The sequence below is a fragment of the Bubalus bubalis genome, chromosome 1 (genome assembly GCF_019923935.1).
Source record: "Bubalus bubalis isolate 160015118507 breed Murrah chromosome 1, NDDB_SH_1, whole genome shotgun sequence".
Classification (NCBI taxonomy): Eukaryota; Metazoa; Chordata; class Mammalia; order Artiodactyla; family Bovidae; genus Bubalus; species Bubalus bubalis.
Genome location: NC_059157.1, coordinates 38,436,281 through 38,457,804, shown reverse-complemented (window position 1 = coordinate 38,457,804; position 21,524 = coordinate 38,436,281). Strand labels below are relative to the sequence as shown.

The following is a 21,524-nucleotide window of genomic DNA, read 5'->3' as shown; positions in this document are numbered from 1 at the left end:
TGCAGCGCCTCCTGGCAGGGACCCAAGGGCCAGCGCCTGGCACCCGGGGCCTCTGTACCTGGGCCTGGCACATTGGCAGAAACTGGAGGGGATGCGAGGCTGCAAAATACGGGGGGCTCGTCACTGTCCCTCCCTCAGCAAGCTCAGGGAGCCAGTCACCTCGACCCGTGAGAGCTGAGCTGCTGGGCAAGTGGAGGGTGTCGGAGGGTCCGAGCGCTGCTGCAGGGCCAGGAACACTGAGGACGGGAGGGCACAGAAGGAGGAGAACAGCTCTCTGTGACACCGTGGCACGGCCTTAGGGCTCAGATGGTCAGATCCCCCTGCAGAAGGGAGGAAATCAAGAGGAAATAGGGCGGCATGCCAGCAAGATAAAGAGAGAAAACCTGTCTGGGGAGACAACGCAGTAAATCATACCTTGACGTGCGCTTTAACCATCGCATCAGCGGGCAAGTAGAGGGCAGGGGCGGGAAAGGAACGAACTCAGCTGAGAAGAGGTGAAGAGTCTTGGGGTCTTCAGTACCTTGTGGAGGGTGCTTCATCAGGTGCATTTGAAATAGACAAAAAAATGATTTAGGTTGAAAATGACAAAAATACTTTGGCGATAATATTAATAAGTGTCCATAAAAGGAAATAGCACAACATTGCTTAATTTCACGTTTTGATCTTCTTTTATTTTCTGATTTCTCTTCTGATTATTATTCAGAACTCTAGACATTTCCTCCATAAAAGAGTGTCATTAATAAGTCTTAGGATTAACTGAGAAAGCACCAATTTTAGAGTCAGGAAACCAGGGCTGTGACTCCAGAGATACCACTTGCCCCTGGACCCCTGGGAAGTACCCTCTCTTTTCTGGACCTTAGTTTTCTCATCTGGAAAATGCAATGATCACTTAGGTCCCTCCAACTAGGAGATGCTACAGCATCGGAGCCCAGGGCTCCCACCTGCTGACACTAGGCTCCGATGAATGGTTTCTTAGAATTAAAAAAAAAAAAAGATACTTCCTGCACTAAGTAAAAGCCAAATTATCTGCCTCTGGGGAAAATATGTTTGTCCCTCCTGCTTAATAAAAGGAAGTAAGTTACTCAGAATGTAGGCATATCTTCCAGCTTCATGTTACACGAGTATAGTAATCTAACATCCTTGAAGTTTCTGGGCAAAGCACTCAAGTGAGAGGAATTACACAAAGATAGGAAACAGTCAGATGGGTCCCTTCAGGCATCACCTGGTTCTTCGTTTCTAGCACTCTCCCGGCCCCCTTTCCAGGCACAGGGCAGCTTGGCTCAGCACCATTCTTCCTGAGACCCATTTCCTCTGCTCCCACGATTTCCAGTTCCTAGGCAGAATCAGGTACAAAATGAACAAAATGTGCTCCCAGAATGCCAGGGGCTTTCAGCTGGATCAAACAGATCCACACTGTAACAGTTTATCACTATTCACTGCAGTGAGGAGGAGGGGTCTTAAAGGAAGGAAGGGCTGTTCCTGTTCCTATGGTGTGGGGGTGGGAACAGGGGGAGAGGTTGAGAAAACTTTGCTGTGAGGTCAATTTTTGATTTATGGTCTAAGGGATGAGTCAGTATTTATGAGGCAGACACACACACAGTGGTGAAGCCAGTCCTGGAAAAAGGAAGATCATAGGCAAAGATAGAAAGGTGTAGATCGCAATGTGAATTTGGGAAGTCATGTGTCCTTTGGCTAAAGAAAAAGGAAACGCTGTAGGATATGTTGACTCAGGTTTGGATATTTGAATTTGTCTTGTAAGCAAAGAGAAGAAACTGAAGGACTTTAAATGAGAAAATAACACTGTCAAGTTTGTAATCTGGAAAAAACTCGGTAGCTATATATAGACTGGATTCAGGAAGTGAAGGTAAAGGACTGTTATAAACGCACCATATATAAAACAGCTAGCTAGTGGGAAACTGCTGTATAACACAGGAAGCTCAGCTTCAGGAAGGAGAAGAGATGTGCTGATTTGACCATCACATGAGGGAACCACACTGGTAGGAAGCAGTCTGCTTAGGAGGCAGCAGTTGTGAATCTGGTTATGAGAATGGGGATGGTCCATTTGTGTTATTCTCATTGGTTACCCATTGAAAGAAGGTATTCATAGTAACAATCATGCATCATAGGGAGAAATCCCTGTAGCCTGGTACCCAATTCTGTCTACCCCCCTATAAAACCTCTTTAAAGTAGATTGTACAGGGACAGCCCTGGGGGTCAAGTGCTTAAGACTCTGAGCTCCCAATGCTGGGGCAGAGGTTCGATCCCTGGTCAGGGAACTAGATTCCACATGCCACAACTAAGAGTTCACCTGTAACAACTAAAGATTCTGCATGCAACAGCAAAGAGCAGGCACAAATTAAAAAAGCAAACAAACAAAAAAAGAATCAGTATAAAGCAAGCAGTTAAATACAATAAATTAAGAAAAATAGCACAGGAATATTTCACCTGGACAAAGATGAGGCGTCATCAAACAGGAACCATTCAGAATCTCTCCAAAGATGCTGAAAGAAAAAGGAGGTGGTGGGGACTGGGGAAGGGGAACAGGGAGAAGAGACAGGAAGGTGTGCAGGGAGCTTGGAGAGAATCACACGCCACACGTGGGCACAGACGTAGACACACCTGGGGGCTGCAACTGGGGAAATTCACTTCTGGTTGCTTTGATTTTCTTTGAAAACTAGGCATGATGTCTCTCAGCTGAGAGTGGGTGTGGGGACCTGACAGGAGCTTTGGAAGAGAAGGTGCCGCGTGAAGCAGTCGTGGGGAGTGAAGGCAAGCGGAGGGGAAAGGGGCGTTCAAGCAGGGCCAGTGGGGAGACAGGACCTGCTGTGCATGAGGCGTCCTGAAGACAGGAGGAATCCGGGGGCGTGCGAAGGGGCTTAGCAGCATCAGGTCAAGGATTCTAGGTTCTTCATCTACAAAGGGTTGAGCCATTAAGACAGGAGGTGGAAGTTGAGAGCATTTGCTTAAAACTGAGATTACAGAGGGTTCACAGGTCCTGGCTGAGAGGGTTTTGTTTGTGTGTTTTCCCTTCTTGACACCAACTGTGTGTCCAGGGCTTCAGCTCAGTTCAGACACTAACCACCCCAGAAGGAGGGGCAGACTCACAGGTATGATCCCAGTTCTACAAGACTGTCCCCACCTCAGATGCCAACTCTTGGGTCCCCAGCTCCCCCACACTTCTGCCTGACTTGGCTACAAACTCAGGAATCCCAGTACCTCCCCTTTCAGGTTGTGTGATTTGCTAGACTGACTCACAGAACTCCAGAAAACACCAGAGGAAGGGCCAGGCCACGGCCCCCTCCCCAGGCTCCTTTGTTTTAGAAACCTTGGTTGATTTCTGTAACTGGCCATTTGGGTCACTTGTTTGTTGGTTTCTCTTCCTACACTTTAAATTCTCCCTCGTATGTTTTAAATTCACCAATAGTGCATCCTTGAATGGAGAAGGCATTGGCAACCCCACTCTAGTATTCTTGCCTGGAGAATCCCAGGGATGGAGGAGCCTGGTGGGCTGCCTTCTATGGGGTCGCACAGATTCGGACATGGTTGATGCGACTTAGCAGCAGCAGCATCCTTGAAAAGCCAGACCCCCCAACCCTATACCTGAACAAAAGCAAAAGCCTAAGCCCCCCATGCATTCTCTCCCTACCTGACACCATGGTAGTGAGAGTGTGCTGTGTAAGTTTTAGGTCTCCTAAACAAAAAGCCTGTATTTTTGTCTGTTTTCAGAGCTTTCTGAGTGTGTCAGACCCACATCATGGTAGGAAGGTGTGCTGTGTAAGTTTTAGGTCTCCTAAGCAAAAAGCCTCTATTTTTTTTTTTTCTTTTTCTTTTTCAGAGCTTCCGGAGTGGGTCAGACCAACAGGGGGCAGCCTGTCCACAACACTGGTGATTCACAGGATGAGAATAGCAGAAAATAGTGCAGGACACCCTGGGCTCCCTTTGCCACCCTGGTGGTGCCTCCAGCTCCCTGCTGCAGAGGCCATAAGCGTAATCTGAGCCCAGTAAACAACCAAGCCCTCCTTGGTTCTCAGTGTTGGCTCCACAGTCACTGAGGCAACAGACTTCATGCAGTACCTGTCAGGAGCCAAACACAGACAAGTTCGTGGTCCCTTCCCCATCCCAGAGGTCACTGTTGTTGTTCATGTTATTGTTCAGTTGCTTTCCCAGTCATGTCTAACTCTGTGACCCCATGGATTGCAGCACTCCAGGCTCCTCTGTCCTTCACTATCTCCCAGAGTTGGCTCAAATTCATGTCCATGAGACTGTGATGCCATCCAACCATCTCATCCTCTGCTACCTCCTTCTCGGTCCCTCAATCTTTCCAAGCATCATGGTCTTTTCCAATGAGTTGGCTCTTTGCTTCAGGTGGCCAAAGCATCGGAGCTTCAGTATTAGGCTTCCGATGAATATTCTGGGTTGATTTCCCTTAGGATTGACTGGTTGGATCTCCTTGTAGTCTAAGGGACTAATGCCCACCATTCAGTGAAGATGAGGGTAAATGTTATTTAAAGGTAAACTACAATGAAAAACCATGTGAGTTGAGAACTAGTGGCATTAAACTATGGGAACTTATCAGAACTACTGGAATACGAAGCTGGAGGTCCTTGCACTGCTGAGAATGTGTCCTGACCCAACCACCCAGATTCCACAGAGTTCGGCAGGTGGGATGAGCAAGAGTGGGTCGGAGAGGAGGAGGGGAGGGGGTCAAGGTCACTTGGGGCTGGATGGGGCCATCCCACAGTTTGACAGGGATGCAGGTTCCAGCTGGACACTCAGGATCTGTGCTCCTCACTCTATGCAAGCTCTGCTTCAATTGAAAATTGGCAAAGACAAAATACAGGCTCCATAATAAAAAGAGCCCTTTAGGTCTCATTTTAAAATGGATAAATGGGGCTGACAGGAGGGACGGAGGACCACTCCCATATGTCCTCTCACCTCTAAAGGACCACAAATGCTGTCCGTCTCAAAGCTTCTAATGGCTGGAAACCCACACTGTGAGGGAAAGGGGAGACAAGAGAGAGAAGAGCAAACCTGAGAAACTCCCTGTGGTGCTTCATCTCACGTATGGATGCGGCTGGGCCTTGCTGCCCAGATATTTGGCCAAACGTCATTCTGGATGTTCCTGTGAGGATGTTTGGAAATGAGACCTACATTTAAATCAGTGGACTTTGGTAAACAGGCTATTATTACCCTTGTGTGACATGGGTGGGCCTCATCCAATCAGTTGAAGGCCTGAGCAAAGACTGACTTTTCCGCAAAGGGAAGGAATTCTGCTAGCAGCCAGCCTTCAGATTTGAACTCCAGCATCAGCTCCTCCCTGAGTCCTGCTGGTCTACCGCACTGGCACTGGATCTGTTTGTTTGTTTTTTTGGGGACTTGCCAAAATGTTTGTTTGTTTCGGGACTTACTTTCATAATGGTGTGAGATGATTCCTTAAAGAAATGGGTTATTTTTGTGGAGAACCCTGACTGACTCACAACCAAATGTGGACAAGTGAAGAGGAAAAAGATGGGAGGCACTCCCCAGAAAGCCCCTCAGGGATGGTCTGTGGTGTCGACACTCTGAAGTAACTTTTCCTGGGTTGCAGAACCTTTTGAGAACACGCTGCCCCCTCCCCCCATACACAACCCCCCCCAACACAGACACAAGACAGTCTTGGAAAATTTCAAAGTTTCTTCACCAAAACTTGGCCACAGACTGCAGCTGAGGTTGTGTTAGCATGATGTGGACCACGTGTTTTTGCAACCCTGCAATAACTGACACACAGAGACACAGCTGGTGGGTGAAATGAACAGAAGCTAAGAAACACAGAGCAAGAAGGGTGGCCACAAATGCCAGGGCCGGGAAGCCGGGAGTGGGGGTTGGGGGTGGGCAGAAGACCAGGGAGTCTGGGGAGGCTCAGGAGGCAGCCACTGCCGGGGAGCGCAGGGCTCAGGGAAGAGCCTCTGCAGAGACCCTGGGTGATGATGGCGGGTCTCTGGGAAGCCCCGCCGACCGGCAGCCACGTGGTTTCCATTGCTTCCTTCCTCCCATGGTCCATCAGAAGAGACCTCCACCACTGAGCCCCTCTGAGCAGAGTGGACAGAGCTCCCGTTCCTAAGGTCTTACCTCCCACCTGAAGCTGCTGGGTAGAATAAATGAGGTGGTACAGGTAGCTCACTGGAACCACCGTCTACACAAGCTTGGAGCTGGGTCACCTCTCCTTTAGCAGTTTCCCCTCCACAAGATGAGACAGGCTGAGGATATAGAAAGAGGGTGAGAAAGAGGAGGGGAGGGAAAGGGAGGGAAGCAAAAGGAGCCAGAGTGACGGAAACCTGCTCATAGAACCTGCATCACTGCCCCTGAAACATGCAGGAAAATTACAGGAAAGCTCGAAGGGACTGGGATCTTCAGCAGGAACTAAAGCAAGGGGCATCATTCAGGAACATGCAGCTCCAGGAGAGTACAGGAATGTTGCAGAGGTGAGGGGAATTGTTTACCTGAGTATATTCAGGGTTACAATATTATCTCAAGAAGAAAGGGCACACCCTCAAAGACAAGAGCTTGGACCGCACAATTCAGCATTTAAAAAAATAAATGGACTGTGAAGGGACTGTATTCTGTCCTCCTACAGTACACAACTAAGGAACCAGGCAAAACATGTGAAACTACTGATTCAGACTCTGGCACATGCACTACAGGACTGTAAATGAAGAGAGAAGAAAACAAGTGAGGTAGGGACTTCCCTGGCAGTCTGGTGGCTGGGAATCTGTGCTCCCAACGCAGGGGGCCTGGGTCCACCCCTGGTAAGGGAACTAGATCTCACATGCCACAACTAAGATCCTGCCTGCCATGATTAAGGTCCAAAGCGGCCAAATTAATGAATTTGCTGATTAAATGTTATGTGCTTAACCATTTATAAAAAAAGAAAAGAAAACAAGTGAAGTGAGACTTATGACATCTCCAGTCTCTACAGATTTCCAGGCCTAAAGCTCAGGCAACAAGACATCCAAACAGACCAACAATTCTTCTGAGTCGCAGAGAGAGGGGTCAAAGTTCAGAGAGTGCAGGCATCTTCACTTCTGGACAGAAAACCAGCAATGGGCATTGGAATCAGGGCTGTGTGCCTGTGTACTAAGTCACTGCAGTTGTGTCCGACTCTGCTACTCTGTGGACTGTGGAGGTGCTGACTGTTTGTGAACCCATTGACTGTACCCTGCCTGTGTAGCCTGCCTAAAAACTCTGTGCTTCTCGTTCAATTCTAAAACTGCTCTGAAAAACTGAAAAACGAAGTCTATGATACTAGATGGCATTTTGGCTCAGCTTGATGGGATAAAGTCTGATGCTAAGATTCTAGACCCTATCTTAAGATGAAAGATGGTCATTTCAGTAAAAAAAAAAAAAAAAAAACAAGAATCAGATATAAACTAACTATAAAAAACCCACTTGAGACATCAAATATAAAGGCAAGTGGATTTAAAATGAAAGGATGGAAACAGATCTGCTGTGGTCATTGTTTAGACCCTCAGTCATGTCCAACACTCTTGAGACCCCCATGGAATCATCCAGTCAAGATGACTGCAGTGTGTTGCCATGCCCTCCTCTGGGGAATCTCCCCGACCCAGGGATGAAAACCATGTCTCTGCATCTCCTGCATCTCAAGCAGATTCTTAACTGTTGAGCTGACAGATATGCTATGGAAACATTAATTTAAAGAAAACATGGTAGGCTGTATTGGTTAATTGACAGGCTTCCTGGTGGCTCAGATGGTAAAGAATCTACCTCCATTGTGGGAGACCTGGTTTGATCCCTGGTTTGGGAAAATGCCCTGGAGGAGGGCATGGCAACCCACTGCAGTATTCTTGCCTGGAGAATCCCCATGGACAGAGGAGCCTGGCAGGCTACAGTCTATGGGGTCACAAAGGGTCAGACATGCCTGAGTGACTAAGCACAGCACAATCAAGTAACTTTTAGGACAAGGACCAAATATAGAGAGCTGGTATTTATCCTAATGATAAAATGTTTAATTCATCAAGAATACATATGAATACTGAATCAGAATGTACTTAGCAAAGGAATTTTAAAATTCTTAAGGAAAACTTACAGGAATAATCAGGGAGACAGACAAATTAGCAGTTACAATTGGAATTTCCCTGACAATCCAGTGGTTAAGATTCCAAGTTTTCAATGCAGGGGGCACAGGTTCCGTCCCTGGTTGAGCAAGTAAGATCTCTTACACCATACACAAAATTCAATGCAAGATAGATTAAAGGTTTACAAAAATCACAAAACTCCTGAAACCACAAAACTCCTGAAACCACAAAACTCCTAAAAGAAAGCATAGGAGAAAAGTTCTTTGGCATGGGTCTTCACAAGGATGATTTTGAGCTTGACACCAAAAGCATAAGCCACAAAAACAAAGCTAAATTGTAGGATCCATCAAACTGAAAAGCTTCTGCACAGCAAAGGAAACAATGAACAAACTGAAAAGATGATGCTCTTTTAACGCTCCAGTGATCTCTGAGGCTGGAGGAGATGGCAGCAGTGTTGTGGGAAAGAGAGTGGGGTGAGAGAGGAGGGTCGCATCCCAGGTCACGTCCGAGTCCCTGGGATGGCCGCCGAATGTGGGGACTTGGCTTCGCATAGGTAGGGACTCAAGAGCAAGTCATGGTGAAGGAAGGTCAATCCAGGGAGGAAACACGCTACACGGAGAGTGTGGGCCATCTTGGAAAGCAAGCCCAGCACCAGGGTATGGGGCTGTAGGTGTTTATAGGGGTAGGTCATTTCATAGGCTAATGAGTGGGAGGAGTATTCCAGCTATTTTGTGGAAAGGGTTGGGATTTCCAGGAACTGGGTCAGCACCTACTTTTTGACCTTTATGGTCAGCCTTGGAATTGTCACGGCGCCTCTGGGTGTGTCACCTAGCTGCCATGTTACAAAGGGATTTAAAAACATATATTTACTTCAGGTCTTAGTTGTGGTATGCAGGATATTCATCTCAGCACACTGGCTTGTCTCCTCATGGCATGTGGAGAAGGAAATGGCAACCCACTGTAGTATTCTTCCCTGGATAATTCCATGGACAGAGGAGCCTGGTGGCCAAAGGTCCATGGGGTTGCAAAGAGTCGGACACAACTGAGCGACTTCACTTTCTTTCTTTCATGTGGAATCCTAGTGCCTAGGCCAGAGACTGAATCCACATCCCCTGTGCTGCAAGGCAGATTCTTAACCAGTGGACCACCAGGGAAGTCCCCATCATTCTTTTAAAGGTTGTGCCCTGCCCAATTCCGATCTCATTAGCACCAGATAGCTGGCATTTGACAGCACTATTCAGGCTTTCCAGTTATAGGAGAATGTCCTGGTAAAGCTCTCAGGACACTGTGGTGACTGCAGGAGGCAGGCAGGAACATTGGAATAGAGGTCGATTTTGCTCCAAGTTACATCACTGCCACTTAGTAGACTGTGGCCTTGGATACATCTTTTTGTTGGATTTGCAGCCAATTTTAATCGACTTTTTAAGTCAGTTTTGCCTGTGGCCTCAGACATGGCTTTCTAGTCCTCGGGACCATCTTGTATAAACCTTGGGTCATACCTACCTGGCGGGTTTGTTTAGGGGTATTCAAAGGGATAATTTGAATAAAAGTGCCCAGCTACTGAGCAAGGCTCATTGCAAAATATAATTGTGGGACAAATTCAAAGAAGAAACTAGTAAAAGTGTCAGTGGGAGAGCACAGCATTAGACCCAGCCCTGGTCCCCTTTGCAGAGTAGGTCCCCACATGACTGTCAGAAGCCATGACGCCTGCCCCGTCCATAGGACAAGGGAACTGGGCACAATGGCCTCTGCTCATTAACACCCAGGGCTCCGTGTTGAGAACACCTGTTTGTGGAGTCATAGATGTAAAGGGATTTATTTGGTCTTCAAAATCTTATCTGTAGAACTGGGACTGCCCTTCTTACCTGAGGAACTGAAGTGCTTTGCTGGAAAGAGCCTGCCTCAATTTCCAACTCACAGGTTAAGGGTTTGGGGACACAGCATTTATCTTCCCTTTAAAGAATGAAACCATGAGTTACCTCTCAGCCCAGGCATGAAGCAACCAGGATCCACATCGCCTTGTTTGGCTTTGAACCTGGGAAAACTAACAGTTCATGTAGCCTTGACCTAAAAATAACCCTTCCCTCTATCCTATATGAATTCATCTCTGGTTTCCGGTGAGCCACCCCATGCTTTCTTGGGTGTGTGACCTCTTTGCTGAGGCAACAGGACCCTTCCCTGATGTACAGAGATGCCCCTGGGTGCTATCTCCAGGATTAACATAGCTGCAAAGGACTCATCTTTAGACCTTGCCAAGGAAAAACAAGCCACTGCAATTGTGCAATTCCTGACAAGGGCCTTTTTCCAACTGGTGAGGAACCATGGCAAGAAACTCCCTTGAAACTCACCATGGCACCCTGTCCCCTTTTGGAAATGCCCTTCCATGAAAAGTCATGCCTGGTCTTGCACATAAAACTGCATCATCAGCTTCCTTAAAAGAAAAAAAAAATCTGCTGTGCTGCAAAGCATAGATCACTAAAACACACCAATTTTTGTTCTGTTTATTTATTTAGGCTGTACTAGGTTGTAGAAAATTCTGAAAGAAATGCGAATACCAGACCACATGACATGCTTCTTGAGAAACCTATATGTAGATCAGGAAGCAACAGTCAGAACTGAACATGGAACAACAGACTGGTTCCAAATAGGAAAAGGAGTACGTCAAGGCGGTATATTGTCACCCTGCTCATTTAACTTATATGCAGAGTACATCATGAGAAACGCTGGGCTGAAAGAAGCACAAGCTGGAATCAAGATTGCCAGGAGAAATATCAATAACCTCAGATATGCAGATGACACCACCCTTATGGCAGAAAGTGAAGAGGAACTAAAAAGCCTCTTGATGAAGGTCAAAGAGGAGAGTGAAAAAGTTGGCTTAAAGCTCAACATACAGAAAACTAAGATCATGGATCTAGTTCCATCACTTCGTGGGAAATAGAAATGGAAACAGTGGAAACAGTGTTGGACTTTATTTTTTGGGGCTCCCAAACCACTGCAGATGGTGATTGCAGCCATGAAATTAAAAGACGCTTACACCTTGGAAGGAAAGTTGTGACCAACCTAGATAGCATATAATAAGCAGAGACATTACTTTGCCAACAAAGGTCCGTCTAGTCAAGGCTATGGTTTTTCCTGTGGTCATGTATGGATGTGAGAGTTGGACTATGAAGAAAGCTGAGTGCCAAAGAATTGATGCTTTTGAACTGTGGTGTTGGACAAGCCTCCTGGGGGTCCCTTGGATTGCAAGGAGATCCAACCAGTCCATTCTAAAGGAGATCAGTCCTGGGTGTTCTTTGGAAGGAATGATGCTAAAGCTGAAAGTCCAGTACTTTGGCCACCTCATGTGAAGTGTTGACTCATTGGAAAAGACCCTGATGCTGGGAAGGTTTGGGGGCAGGAGGAGAAGGGGACAACAGAGGATGAGATGGCTGGATGGATTCATGGACTCGTTGGATGTGAGTTTGAGTGAACTCCAAGAGTTGGTGATGGAGAGGGACGCCTGGCATGCTGCAGTTCATGGGGTCACACAGAGTCAGACACCACTGAATGACTGAACTGAACTGAACTGAGGTCATAGTTGTGGCATGTGGGATCTACTTACCTGATGTGCTATGCTTGGGAGTACAGAGTCTTACCCACTCTTACCACTCTTACCCACTCTTCAAGGAAGTCTCATAAAACAGCATTTTTAAAAATTACTTTTTAAAAAACTTTGGAGTATAGCTGATTAATAATGTTGTGATAGTTTCAGGTGGACAGCAAAGAGACTCAGCCATGCAAATACATGTATCCATCCTGCCCGAAACTTCCTTCCCATCCAAGCTGTCACATAACATTAAGCAGAATTCCCTGAAAAACATCATTTTCAATGAAGAGACACAGTAGACAACAATTCAGTCTCACTTCTTTCTCCAGTATAGTACTATAGCATGTTTATAAATTGACCCTGTAGTATAGATTTTGCCTGCAAGGTCCATAAAAAAACAGATATATATATATCTTATGTATAGATAATTTTATATATATATATATATATATATATGTAGATGATATCTACCTCTCTCAAATATCATTTAGAGCTAAACCAGAAGAAATTATGATCAAGACAACTTATTTTCCATCAGAAAAATGCTATCCCTGGGTGCCAGCCAGGGACTGTCTGCTCCAGGCAGCCTCCATGGCTTTGCCGAGCCTCAGATGCAAGACTCTGAGCCACAGCAGGGGACCTGAACAGGATTGACGCTCCGGGGGCTCCTTCAGGATGTGGTCCTCCTGGGTTCCCACATTTCTAAAGGGCTTGGAGTTCTACTCAGAGCTGTATGGCAAATTCCATCCTGAGATTTAGCATTTCTGAAAAGCCAGGTCAGTGTCTCTCCAACACTGAGATGGACGGATGTTACTAAGTGAGGGATGTTACTTAGTGATGGAGGTCCCCCTCAACCTAGTGAAGGGGTCCCCACTGCTGGGCCTGCTTTGTGATACTAGGCTGGGGAGATGCGTTCAGTGGCAGCGTCATCCTCCCACTCTGTCTCTGATGAAGGGAAACAGAGCACCCATCTACCCATCACGTGTCCCACTGAGATTTCATGAGACTGCTGTGTGATTGTGTTGCAGAGAATTAAGAAAAGTTTTTTTTCCCCCTCTTTCTTTCTTTTTTCCCTTTTGTGTCTTTCTCCACTTGAACTGTTCCTAACCTACAGTCTGTATTGATAACCAGGTTTTTTCTTTGCAGAGGACTAACCTATTATGCGAACTACACCTGACACCTATGGCCCTCCATTTCTGCAGGAGCCACATTCTGCATCTATTATCCTTTAACTTATTCTAGCCACGTCCTGATACTTAACTTTATGGCATCATAAACCTCCCCTTGTAGTTTGGTACCTCTCTTTGCTCTATTTTAACCTCATGTTGATGCTTAACTTTATGGTGCACTCTCTTTGGAAGCCACCCCTAGTGGATTGCTTTCCCCCTTTTGTATTACAGGAAGAAAGTCACCATGAAATCCCCAAAGGACAATGGACCCAAGCACCAGGACCAACGCCAGACTCAAATACCTAGCTACCTGACACTGGCCTATTGACTGTTTCCCAACAGTGCAAAAGAGAGAATTCAGGACCCCTACACCTTTTGTCCCATATCTCCAAGCCCTGACTATGAGCCCCGACTGTATGATCCCCTGGATTGCCGATGGAGGGGAGACAGGCTCCTTGAGGCAAGAACCTATCGAGTTCTCCCTTCTGCCAGCTTAATCATTAAAGCCATCTTTATGTTTCCTCCAGACTCTGTCTCCACAATTTTTATTCAGCTCTTGGGCAAAGAAAACCAAGATTTCGGCAGCGATTGTTGCTGCCATCCCTTAACAGGCTAGCTGGTGTGGGGAGCAGGTCGGGACCACTGGGTCTCTTCCCTCAGTGCCACAGGGGCCAGAAAGAACATGGCTGTCTCTGTGGATGCTGGGAGTCAGCAAGTCTTGCCCAGGGAGTGAAACTGCCTCTGAACGAGTTAGTCCCTATTTGGGCCTGAAACAGCCTTACATGGAAACTGTGTATGTGTTAGTTGCTTAGTCGTGTCCGACTCTCTGCAACCCCGTAGACTGCAGCCCACCAGGCTCCTCAGTCCATGGGACTCACCAGGCAAGAACACTGGAGTGGGTTGCCATTTCTTTCTCCAAAAGGAACTATCAGTTCAGTTCAGTTGAGTCGCTCAGTAGTGTCCAACTCTTTGCGAACCCATGAATTGCAGCATGCCAGGCCTCCCTGTCCATCACCAGCTCCCAGAGTTCACTGAAACTCATGTCCATCGAGTTGGTGATGCCATCCAGCCATCTCATCCTCTGTCGTCCCCTTCTCTTCCTGCCCCCAATCCCTCCCAACATCAGGGTCTTTTCCAATGAGTCAACTCTTCGCATGACATGGCCAAAGGATTGGAGTTTCAGCCTCAGTATCAGTCCTTCCAAAGAACACCCAGGGGTGATCTCCTTTAGGATGGACTGGTTGGATGTCCTTGCAGTCCAAGGGACTCTCAAGAGTCTTCTCCAACACCACAGTTCAAAAGCATCAATTCTTCGGCACTCAGCTTTCTTCACAGTCCAACTCTCACATCCATACATGACGGGAAAACCATAGCCTTGACATTTTTTTGCAAAGTAATATCTCTGCTTTTTAAATGCTATCTAGGTTGGTTATAACTTTCCTTTCAAGGAATAGGCATCTTTTAATTTCACAGGTGCAATCACCATCTGCTGTGATTTTGGAGTCCCAAAAAATAAAGTCTGACAGTTTCCACTGTTTCCCCATCTATCTTCCATGAAGTGATGGGACTGGATGCCATGATCTTCGTTTTCTGAATGTTGAGCTTTAAGCCAACTTTTTCACTCTCCTCGTTCACTTTCATCAAGAGGCTTTTTAGTTCCTCTTAACTTTCTGCCCTAAGGGTGGTGTCATCTGCATATTTGAGGTTATTGATATTTTCCCCTGCAATCTTGATTCCAGCTTGTGCTTCTTCAAGGCCAAAAGGAAGTATAGAAATAAAGAAAGCGAAGTCTACCTTTCATGTCTGAATCTCTGCAGCCCCATGAAGTGTAGCCCACCAGGATCCTCCATCCATGGAATTTTCCAGGCAAGAGTACTGGAGTGGGGTGCCATTTCCTTCTGCACAGGAAAACAGTGGGCAGTTTCAAAGCCCTGGAACTGTGAGGGTGGGGCTGGGGAGTGGGTAAGTGAAGGTTCAGCAAGAAGTTTGTGCCCCTGCCTGGGGAAACAGGCAAGTCTGTGCCCCTTGCCACATCCCTGCCCATCAGCTGAACTGACTGCCAAGGAGAAGTTTGTGGTTAAAGGGCAGCAGGAAAGCTTTTCCTGGGGTTTCCACAGCTTCATTAGCATACAAGTGACTGCCCCTGCTTTGTGCTATAAAGGCCACTCCCATGACACACAGCGAAGAGGTTCAGTTAACCAGTTCCTAATAACCAAATCCACAGCCAGTGCAGAATTCCTCCCAGAACCTGAGACTTTTTTAAAGCGGCAAGAGCAGCCTCTTCTCTAGCATCAGCCACAGAGCTCAGGACGCCAGCATGAGGCTCCATCACCTGCTCCTCGTGCTCCTCTTCGTGGTCTTGTCTGTGTCAGGTGAGCTCGTGGGAGCCCCGGGGGGAGCCGTGGGCTCTCTCTCCAGTTTCTACCTCCTTCTGTCCTGCTACCCCCATCTACACGTGGTCAGACTAAACCCACCATATTTGGTGCTTCTGAGAAGCCAGCGCTGAGTCCTCAGTAGCGAGAGGGGGCTGAGAACCGCCCTGCAAAATTCCAGGTTGTTTCTAAGCCACTCTAGCGAGTCAAGCTTCTGAGCCTGTCTCCTCATTGGTTTCATGAGGAGGAAACAGAAGTTGCCTCTGTTAAGTGACTCTCCTTTTTTTTCTTTTTCATAAAAGCAAGAAATTTGATTTTGTCCCATGACAGAAGCACAGAATGTCGCTTTATAAATCTTTCTATTTGTAGGGTGGTGGCTCTGGGTCACCAGACAAGTCCAGAGGAGAGTCAGGCCATGCCTGGGCTTTGGGAGCTCCCGTTGGGATGCTCCGTGCTGAGTCTCCTCAGCAGGAAGGTCCTCCAGGACATGTCGCTGATGATGCGACCCTCGCTCCACAGCTGGGAGGCAGCACATCCAAAGCAGTGTGCAGGATAGGCTGTCTGATTTTCATCTTACCCTTGATATTTCCGGAAATGGGATGAAAATATGTAGGAAGGAGGAAGGGAGGGAGGTAGGGAGGGAGAGGATGTGGAGACTGAGACCTGAGACAACTGATTAGATGTCAAAATCAAGTTGAAAAGGCCTTGTCTGATCCGTGTTGTTTATGACTGTAACCCAACTCTTAGCACAGTGGCAGGGAGAGAGGACAGGGGTGTAAGGAATGTGGCCCGGGTTCTATCCCTGGACGGGGAACTAGAGAGGGACCAAAGGTGCCTTGTGGTCAAGAGGAAAAAGGCCTGTGAGGAAGACGGGAAGGCCCCTGGTCAGGCATGTGAAAGGACGGGAAGGCCGCTGGTCAGGAGGAAACCACAAAGGAAGGAGGAGAGGTGCTGACTCGCACCAGTGCTGAGAGTGTTCTGAGTCAGTAGAGACCAGGATACAAAACTTTTTTCTGAACCATTGTCACTGTCAGCTGTAAGTTGCTTTGAGAGTAAGTTCTCTTTCAACAGTTCTTACACTTTCAGCTGCATCTTTTCCTCCTATCTCAGCTGCACTACTTGACTGACTCCATGAGTTGGAAAACTAAGCAGTGAAAATAGAACCCATGGGCTGCTTCTGACTCCTGGTGGGAAGGTGGATGTAGCAGAGCTTCCCGGTCTTTGCCCTCATGGTGGAGCTGACCCCGCACACAACCAGGGTCCTCACACCCCAGTCCCTCAGCCTCTGGTTCTGGAAATGTGAGGGTCCACCAGAGCCTGGGCAGGGCCAGTGTCTGTCTGGAAGCTGGTCCACGGGGTCCTGGACTCACATCTTGTTGTCACGAGGCCATGTCCGCCTCTCAGCACAGAAAGCCCCAGTGCCTCGCTCAGAGGGGACACAGCTGGCCTTCTTGAGATGCCGCTTTCCTGCTGACACATTTTTCCCTCTTCCTTGTCTTTTTAGGATTTACTCAAGGAATAAGTAATCCTTCAAGCTGCCGTAGGAATAGAGGCTTCTGTTTGGCGTTCTGGTGCCCTGGAAGCATGAGACAGATTGGCACCTGCTTCGGGTTCCCAGTAAAATGCTGCAGGTAAAAGAAGGCGAAGATGCAGCTGGGACCGATGCGGAGACAGAAACAGCACTCTTCAACAGAGCGTCTAAAATTTAAACCAGAATAAATTTTGTTCAAAGTTAAAGAATCTTGCCCACTGGTCATTGAGGTTGTTGTGTGGTGTCTGATCCCAGGTGAATTCTGAAATCCCTGAGGATGCTCTCTGAGCTCCCCACGTGAACCATCGGGGAATCGTGGTGGGGTGCTCTGTGCTCCCAGGGGTGTGACCCCCTGTTCCTTGGGGGCCTGACCTTCCCCAGCCCCTCTGTCTGCTGTCCTTCCTGCTTCCCAGCCCAAGGCACCCTGTCCTGCCCCACATCTCCCCTCAAACATGCACCCCAGGGGTCCAGAATCACCAGCACACCAGTCCCATAGGAAAGCCCCCGCCCTCGCTCCAGGAGGAAACGCCACTCCTCTGTCCCCCTGCAGCCCTCACTTCCATTTGGTTTGTGCTTCTTACTCCTGCCTTATGTGCAAGTGGATACACTTCTGATTCCCTTTTGGGCTATAAGATCTCTATAGGCATAGACTTGTCCTATTCCTGTAAGTGCTGGGCATTGAGACAAGACATTGCTTCAGAAATTGTCATCAACTGAATGACAGAGTTGACATGGATGAAGCATGTCTCTCTGTGTGTACATGATATGATGCAACTAGATGCTATGGAAAAACAAGTCCTGTGGAAAGCACAATTCAATGAAGGCAACACAGCACAGAACACAGAGACCTCAAGGGCGGGGCGAGCATGCTGACCTCAGCCTGCTTGCAGTTTCTTCAGAGGGTTTGCTAGTTAAACCAAGAGCCTTGCTGGTGCACACTGTATGTGTGAGCAGCTCTCTGGTCTTTGCACTAACTCTTCCCTCAGTGCAAGCTGAGGTCACCAAGGGGATGGATGGTGTTAGGAGACAGGGCCTTTGGGAGGTGATTTGGTCATGAGGGTGGGATGCTCCTGGGTGGAATGAGGGCCTTTATGAAAGAGACCCCAGAGAGGTGGCTCATCCCTTGTACCCTCTGAGGACACAGGGAGACTGCCGTCTACCAGCCACCTGCTCTATCTTGATCGTGCAGCTCCCAGCCTCCAAAACTGAGAGAGAAGTAAGGGTCTGTTGTTAGTAAGCCACCTATTACAATACCACATGTAAAGTAGATATCCAGCATGGATTTGCTGTGTGACTCAGGGAACACCAACAGGGGCTCTGAGACCAGCTAGAAGGGTAGGATGGGGAAGGAGATGGTATGAAGTTCGAGAGGGAGAGGACATGGGTGAACCCATGGATGATTCCTGTTTTTCTATGACAGAAAACGACGAAATTCTGTAAAGCAATCATCCTTCAGTTAAAAAACAAAGTGCGAAAAAAGAGCCACCTGGCCTATGGTGTTTCTGTTTCAGTAGCCTGAAAGGGCAGACACAGGACAAGTGAGAATTACAGCACAGGTGAATTAAGGTACCTAATCATTTGGCCTTAAGATAGGGAAGTGACGTGGAGTATCTGGTGTGCCCAATGCCATCTCATTACAAGGAGCCTTAGATGTGGAGGAGGGATGCAGATCAGTGTCAGAGATGCACGCTGAGAGGCTAAACCAGCCTCTCATCAGCTCACATTGATGTGGAGAGGCCATAAGCCAAGGAGAGCAGGCAGCTTCTAAGTGAGAGAAGGAAGGAAGCCTCCGGAAGGAAGCCTCCAGAAGGAATGGCATCAAGATCTCATATGCTACAGTTCAGTTCAGTTGCCCCGTCATATCTGAGTCTTTGCGAACCCAGGGACTGCAGCATGCCAGGCCTCCCTGTCCATCAACAACTCCTGTGGTTACTCAAACTCATGTCCATCAAGTCAGTGATGCCATCCAACCATCTCATCCTCTGTCATCCCCTTCTCCAACCTTCAATCTTTCCCAGCATCAGGGTCTTTTCAAATGAGTTACTTCTTTCCATCAGGTGTCTGAAGTTTCAGATTCAGCATCTGTCCTTCAAATGAATATTCAGGACTGATTTCCTTTAGGATGGACTGGTTGGATCTCCTTGCAGACCAAGGGACTCTCAAGAGACTTCTCCAACACCACAGTTCAATAGCATCAATTCTTCAGTGCTCAGCTTTCTTTATAGTCCAACTCTCACAACCATACATGACTACAGGAAAAACCATAGCTTTGACTAGATGGACATTTGTTGGCAAACTAATGTCTCTGCTTTTTAATAAGCTGTCTAGGTTGGTCATAGCTTTTCTTACAAGGAGCAAGCGTCTTTTAATTTCATGGCTGCAATCACCATCTGCAGTGATTTTGGAGCCTAAAAACTAAAGTCATCTATTGCTTCCACTGTTTCCCCATCTATTTGACAAGAAATGATGGTATCAGTTGCCATGATCTCAAATTTGGAATGTCAAGTTTTAAGTCAGCTCTTTCCACTCTCCACTTTCAGCTTCATCAAGAAGCTTTTTAGTTCCTCTTCACTTTCTGCCATAAGGGTGGTATCATCTGCAATCTGAGCTTATTGATATTTCTCCTAGCAATCCTGATCCAGTTTGTGTTTCATCCAGTCTGGCATTTCGCATGATGAACTCTGCACAGAAGTTAAATAAGTAGGGTGACAATATATAGCCTTGACTTACTACTTTCCCAGTTGGAACCAATCTGTTTTTCCATGACTGGTTCTAAGTGTTGTTTCTTGAGCTGCATACAGGTTTTGCAGGAGGCAGGTCAGGTGGTCCGTCTCCTTCAGAATTTTCCACAGTTTATTGTGATCCAGAGAGTCAAAGACTTGAGCATAGTCGATGAAGCAGAAGTAGATGTTTTCTGGAAATGTCTTGCTTTTTCTATGGTCCAATAGATGTTAGCAATTTGATCTCTGGTTCCTCTGCCTTTTCTAAATCTAGCTTTTACATATGGAAGCTCTCAGTTCATGTACTGTTGAAGCCTAGCTTGGAGGATTTTGAGCCCTACTTGGCTAGAAATCAACAGTCTGCATTGATAACTAAGTTTCTTCTTTTCAGAAGACTAACCTATTATGCTGGAGAAGGCAAGGGCACCCCACTCCAGAACTCTTGCCTGGAATATCCCAAGGAGCCTGGTGGGCTGCAGTCCATGGGGTCGCTAGAGTCGCACACGACTGAGTAACTTCACTTTCACTTTTCACTTTCCTGCATTGGAGAAGGAAATGGCAACTCACTCCAGTGTTCTTGTCTGGAGAATCCCAGGGAGGGGGAGCCTGGTGAGCTGCCGTCTATGCGGTCGCACAGAGTCGGACAAGAGTGAAGTGACTTAGCAGCAGCAACCTATTATGCAAACTACATCTGTACCAGTTGCCCTCTAATTCTGCAGGAGCCACACTCTGCATCAATGATTCTTTAACTTATTCTAGCCACATCCTGATACTTAACTTTATGGCATCATAAACCTCCCCTTGTAGTTTGGTACCTCTCTTTGCTCTATTTTAACCTCATGTTGATGCTTAACTTTCTGGTGCACTCTCTTTGGAAGCCACCCCATAGTGGTTTGCTTTCCCCCTTTTGTATTACAGGAAGAAAGTCACCAGGAGATCCTCAAAGCACAATGGACCCAAGCACAGGGACCAACTGCCAGACCCAAATACCTAGCTACCTGACCCTGGCCTAGTGACTGTTTCCAAACAGTGCAAAAAGAGAGAATTCAGAACCCCTACACCTTTTATCCCGTATCTCCAAACCCTGAGTGTGAGCCCCGACTGTTTGATCCCCTGGATTCCCAATGGAGGGGAGACAGTCTCCGTGAGTCAGGAACCTATTGTGTTCTCCCTTCTGCCAGCTTAAGGGTTAAATCCATCTTTCTGTTTGCCCCAAACTCTGTCTCTGCAAATTTTATTTGGCTCCAGTGGGCAGAGAAAACCAAGATTTCCGTGGCAACAATGTCATCGAGTCTGGCTGGTTCCCCACCTCTCCGCCAGGATGACTCCTGCCAACGGGGATCAGGAGGCATCCTGTGTGACCTCACTCACCCCTTCCTCTGCCCTTTGTTGACCTGGTCTCTAATCGTGTAGCCATGCACAGGGGCTCCCAGGTGTCTCTGCCACAGTCCACCTGAGAAGGGCAGAGGAGCCATCTGCAAGGTAGGTTTCCAGGAAAGAGAGAGACATTTGTGGTTGAAGAAAGCGTGGGAATAGATGTGTAACATTTAGGGAGTCAGTGTAAAGGATCACTTTCAGTATAAAAGTACAAGAGAGAAATGTGGCCAATTGCCTATAGGCTATACTTTCTTTTCCATTACTATAAAAGTACTGTTGCTGGGGCCAAGGAAGTAAAACCCTCACAGCTATTCTGTAGAATTAAGTAAGACTTATTTAAACAGCTTGCTACAAACACTTACTCTATTTTTAGGTTGATGTCACTAAACTAAAATAGATTTTCACTTAGTGAAAGATTCAAATGCAGATCAAAAGATTAAAAGTGAAAACATTTTATTGCTAAGTTGCCTCAGGACAGAGAGAAAAACGTCCGAACATATAGGTCACATAAGATGGAAGAGAGGTGGGTGAGTGAAGGCTAGAGACCATGACGTATTATGACCTGCTTTGACCTGTTAGGTTGGGAGTGGGTGAGTGGGTGCTTGTGTTCGGGAACACTTTGGGATAAAGCAAGTTAATGGGCTCTCTCCAGACCTCCAAAACCCTAAGGATTATGCCCAAGCCTTCCTTCTTTTTC

At 47.2% G+C, this 21,524-nt stretch overlaps 1 protein-coding gene and 1 long non-coding RNA gene across 2 annotated transcripts; both read left to right on the top strand.

Moving 5' to 3' along the window:
• Positions 1-4,271: 4,271 nt before the first annotated feature.
• Positions 4,272-13,350, top strand: LOC123332550. The gene is made up of 2 exons (XR_006549370.2): positions 4,272-4,661; positions 13,059-13,350. It is a non-coding gene; the product is annotated as an uncharacterized LOC123332550 (long non-coding RNA).
• A 1,593-nt stretch (positions 13,351-14,943) lies between these two features.
• On the top strand, positions 14,944-16,936 carry LOC123332551 (lingual antimicrobial peptide-like). Its single transcript, XM_044938716.2, has 2 exons — positions 14,944-15,199; positions 16,704-16,936. The coding sequence occupies exons 1-2, from the start codon at positions 15,145-15,147 to the stop codon at positions 16,832-16,834; spliced, it is 186 nt and encodes a 61-aa protein (XP_044794651.2). The 5' UTR covers positions 14,944-15,144; the 3' UTR covers positions 16,835-16,936.
• Positions 16,937-21,524: the final 4,588 nt, after the last annotated feature.

Coding starts and splice junctions, on each gene's coding strand:
- LOC123332551 (XM_044938716.2), top strand. CDS start 15,145: ATGAGGCTCCATCACCTGCTCCTCGTGCTCCTCTTCGTGGTCTTGTCT. Junction 15,200..16,703: donor CGTGGTCTTGTCTGTGTCAG/GTGAGCTCGTGG, acceptor TTGTCTTTTTAG/GATTTACTCAAGGAATAAGT.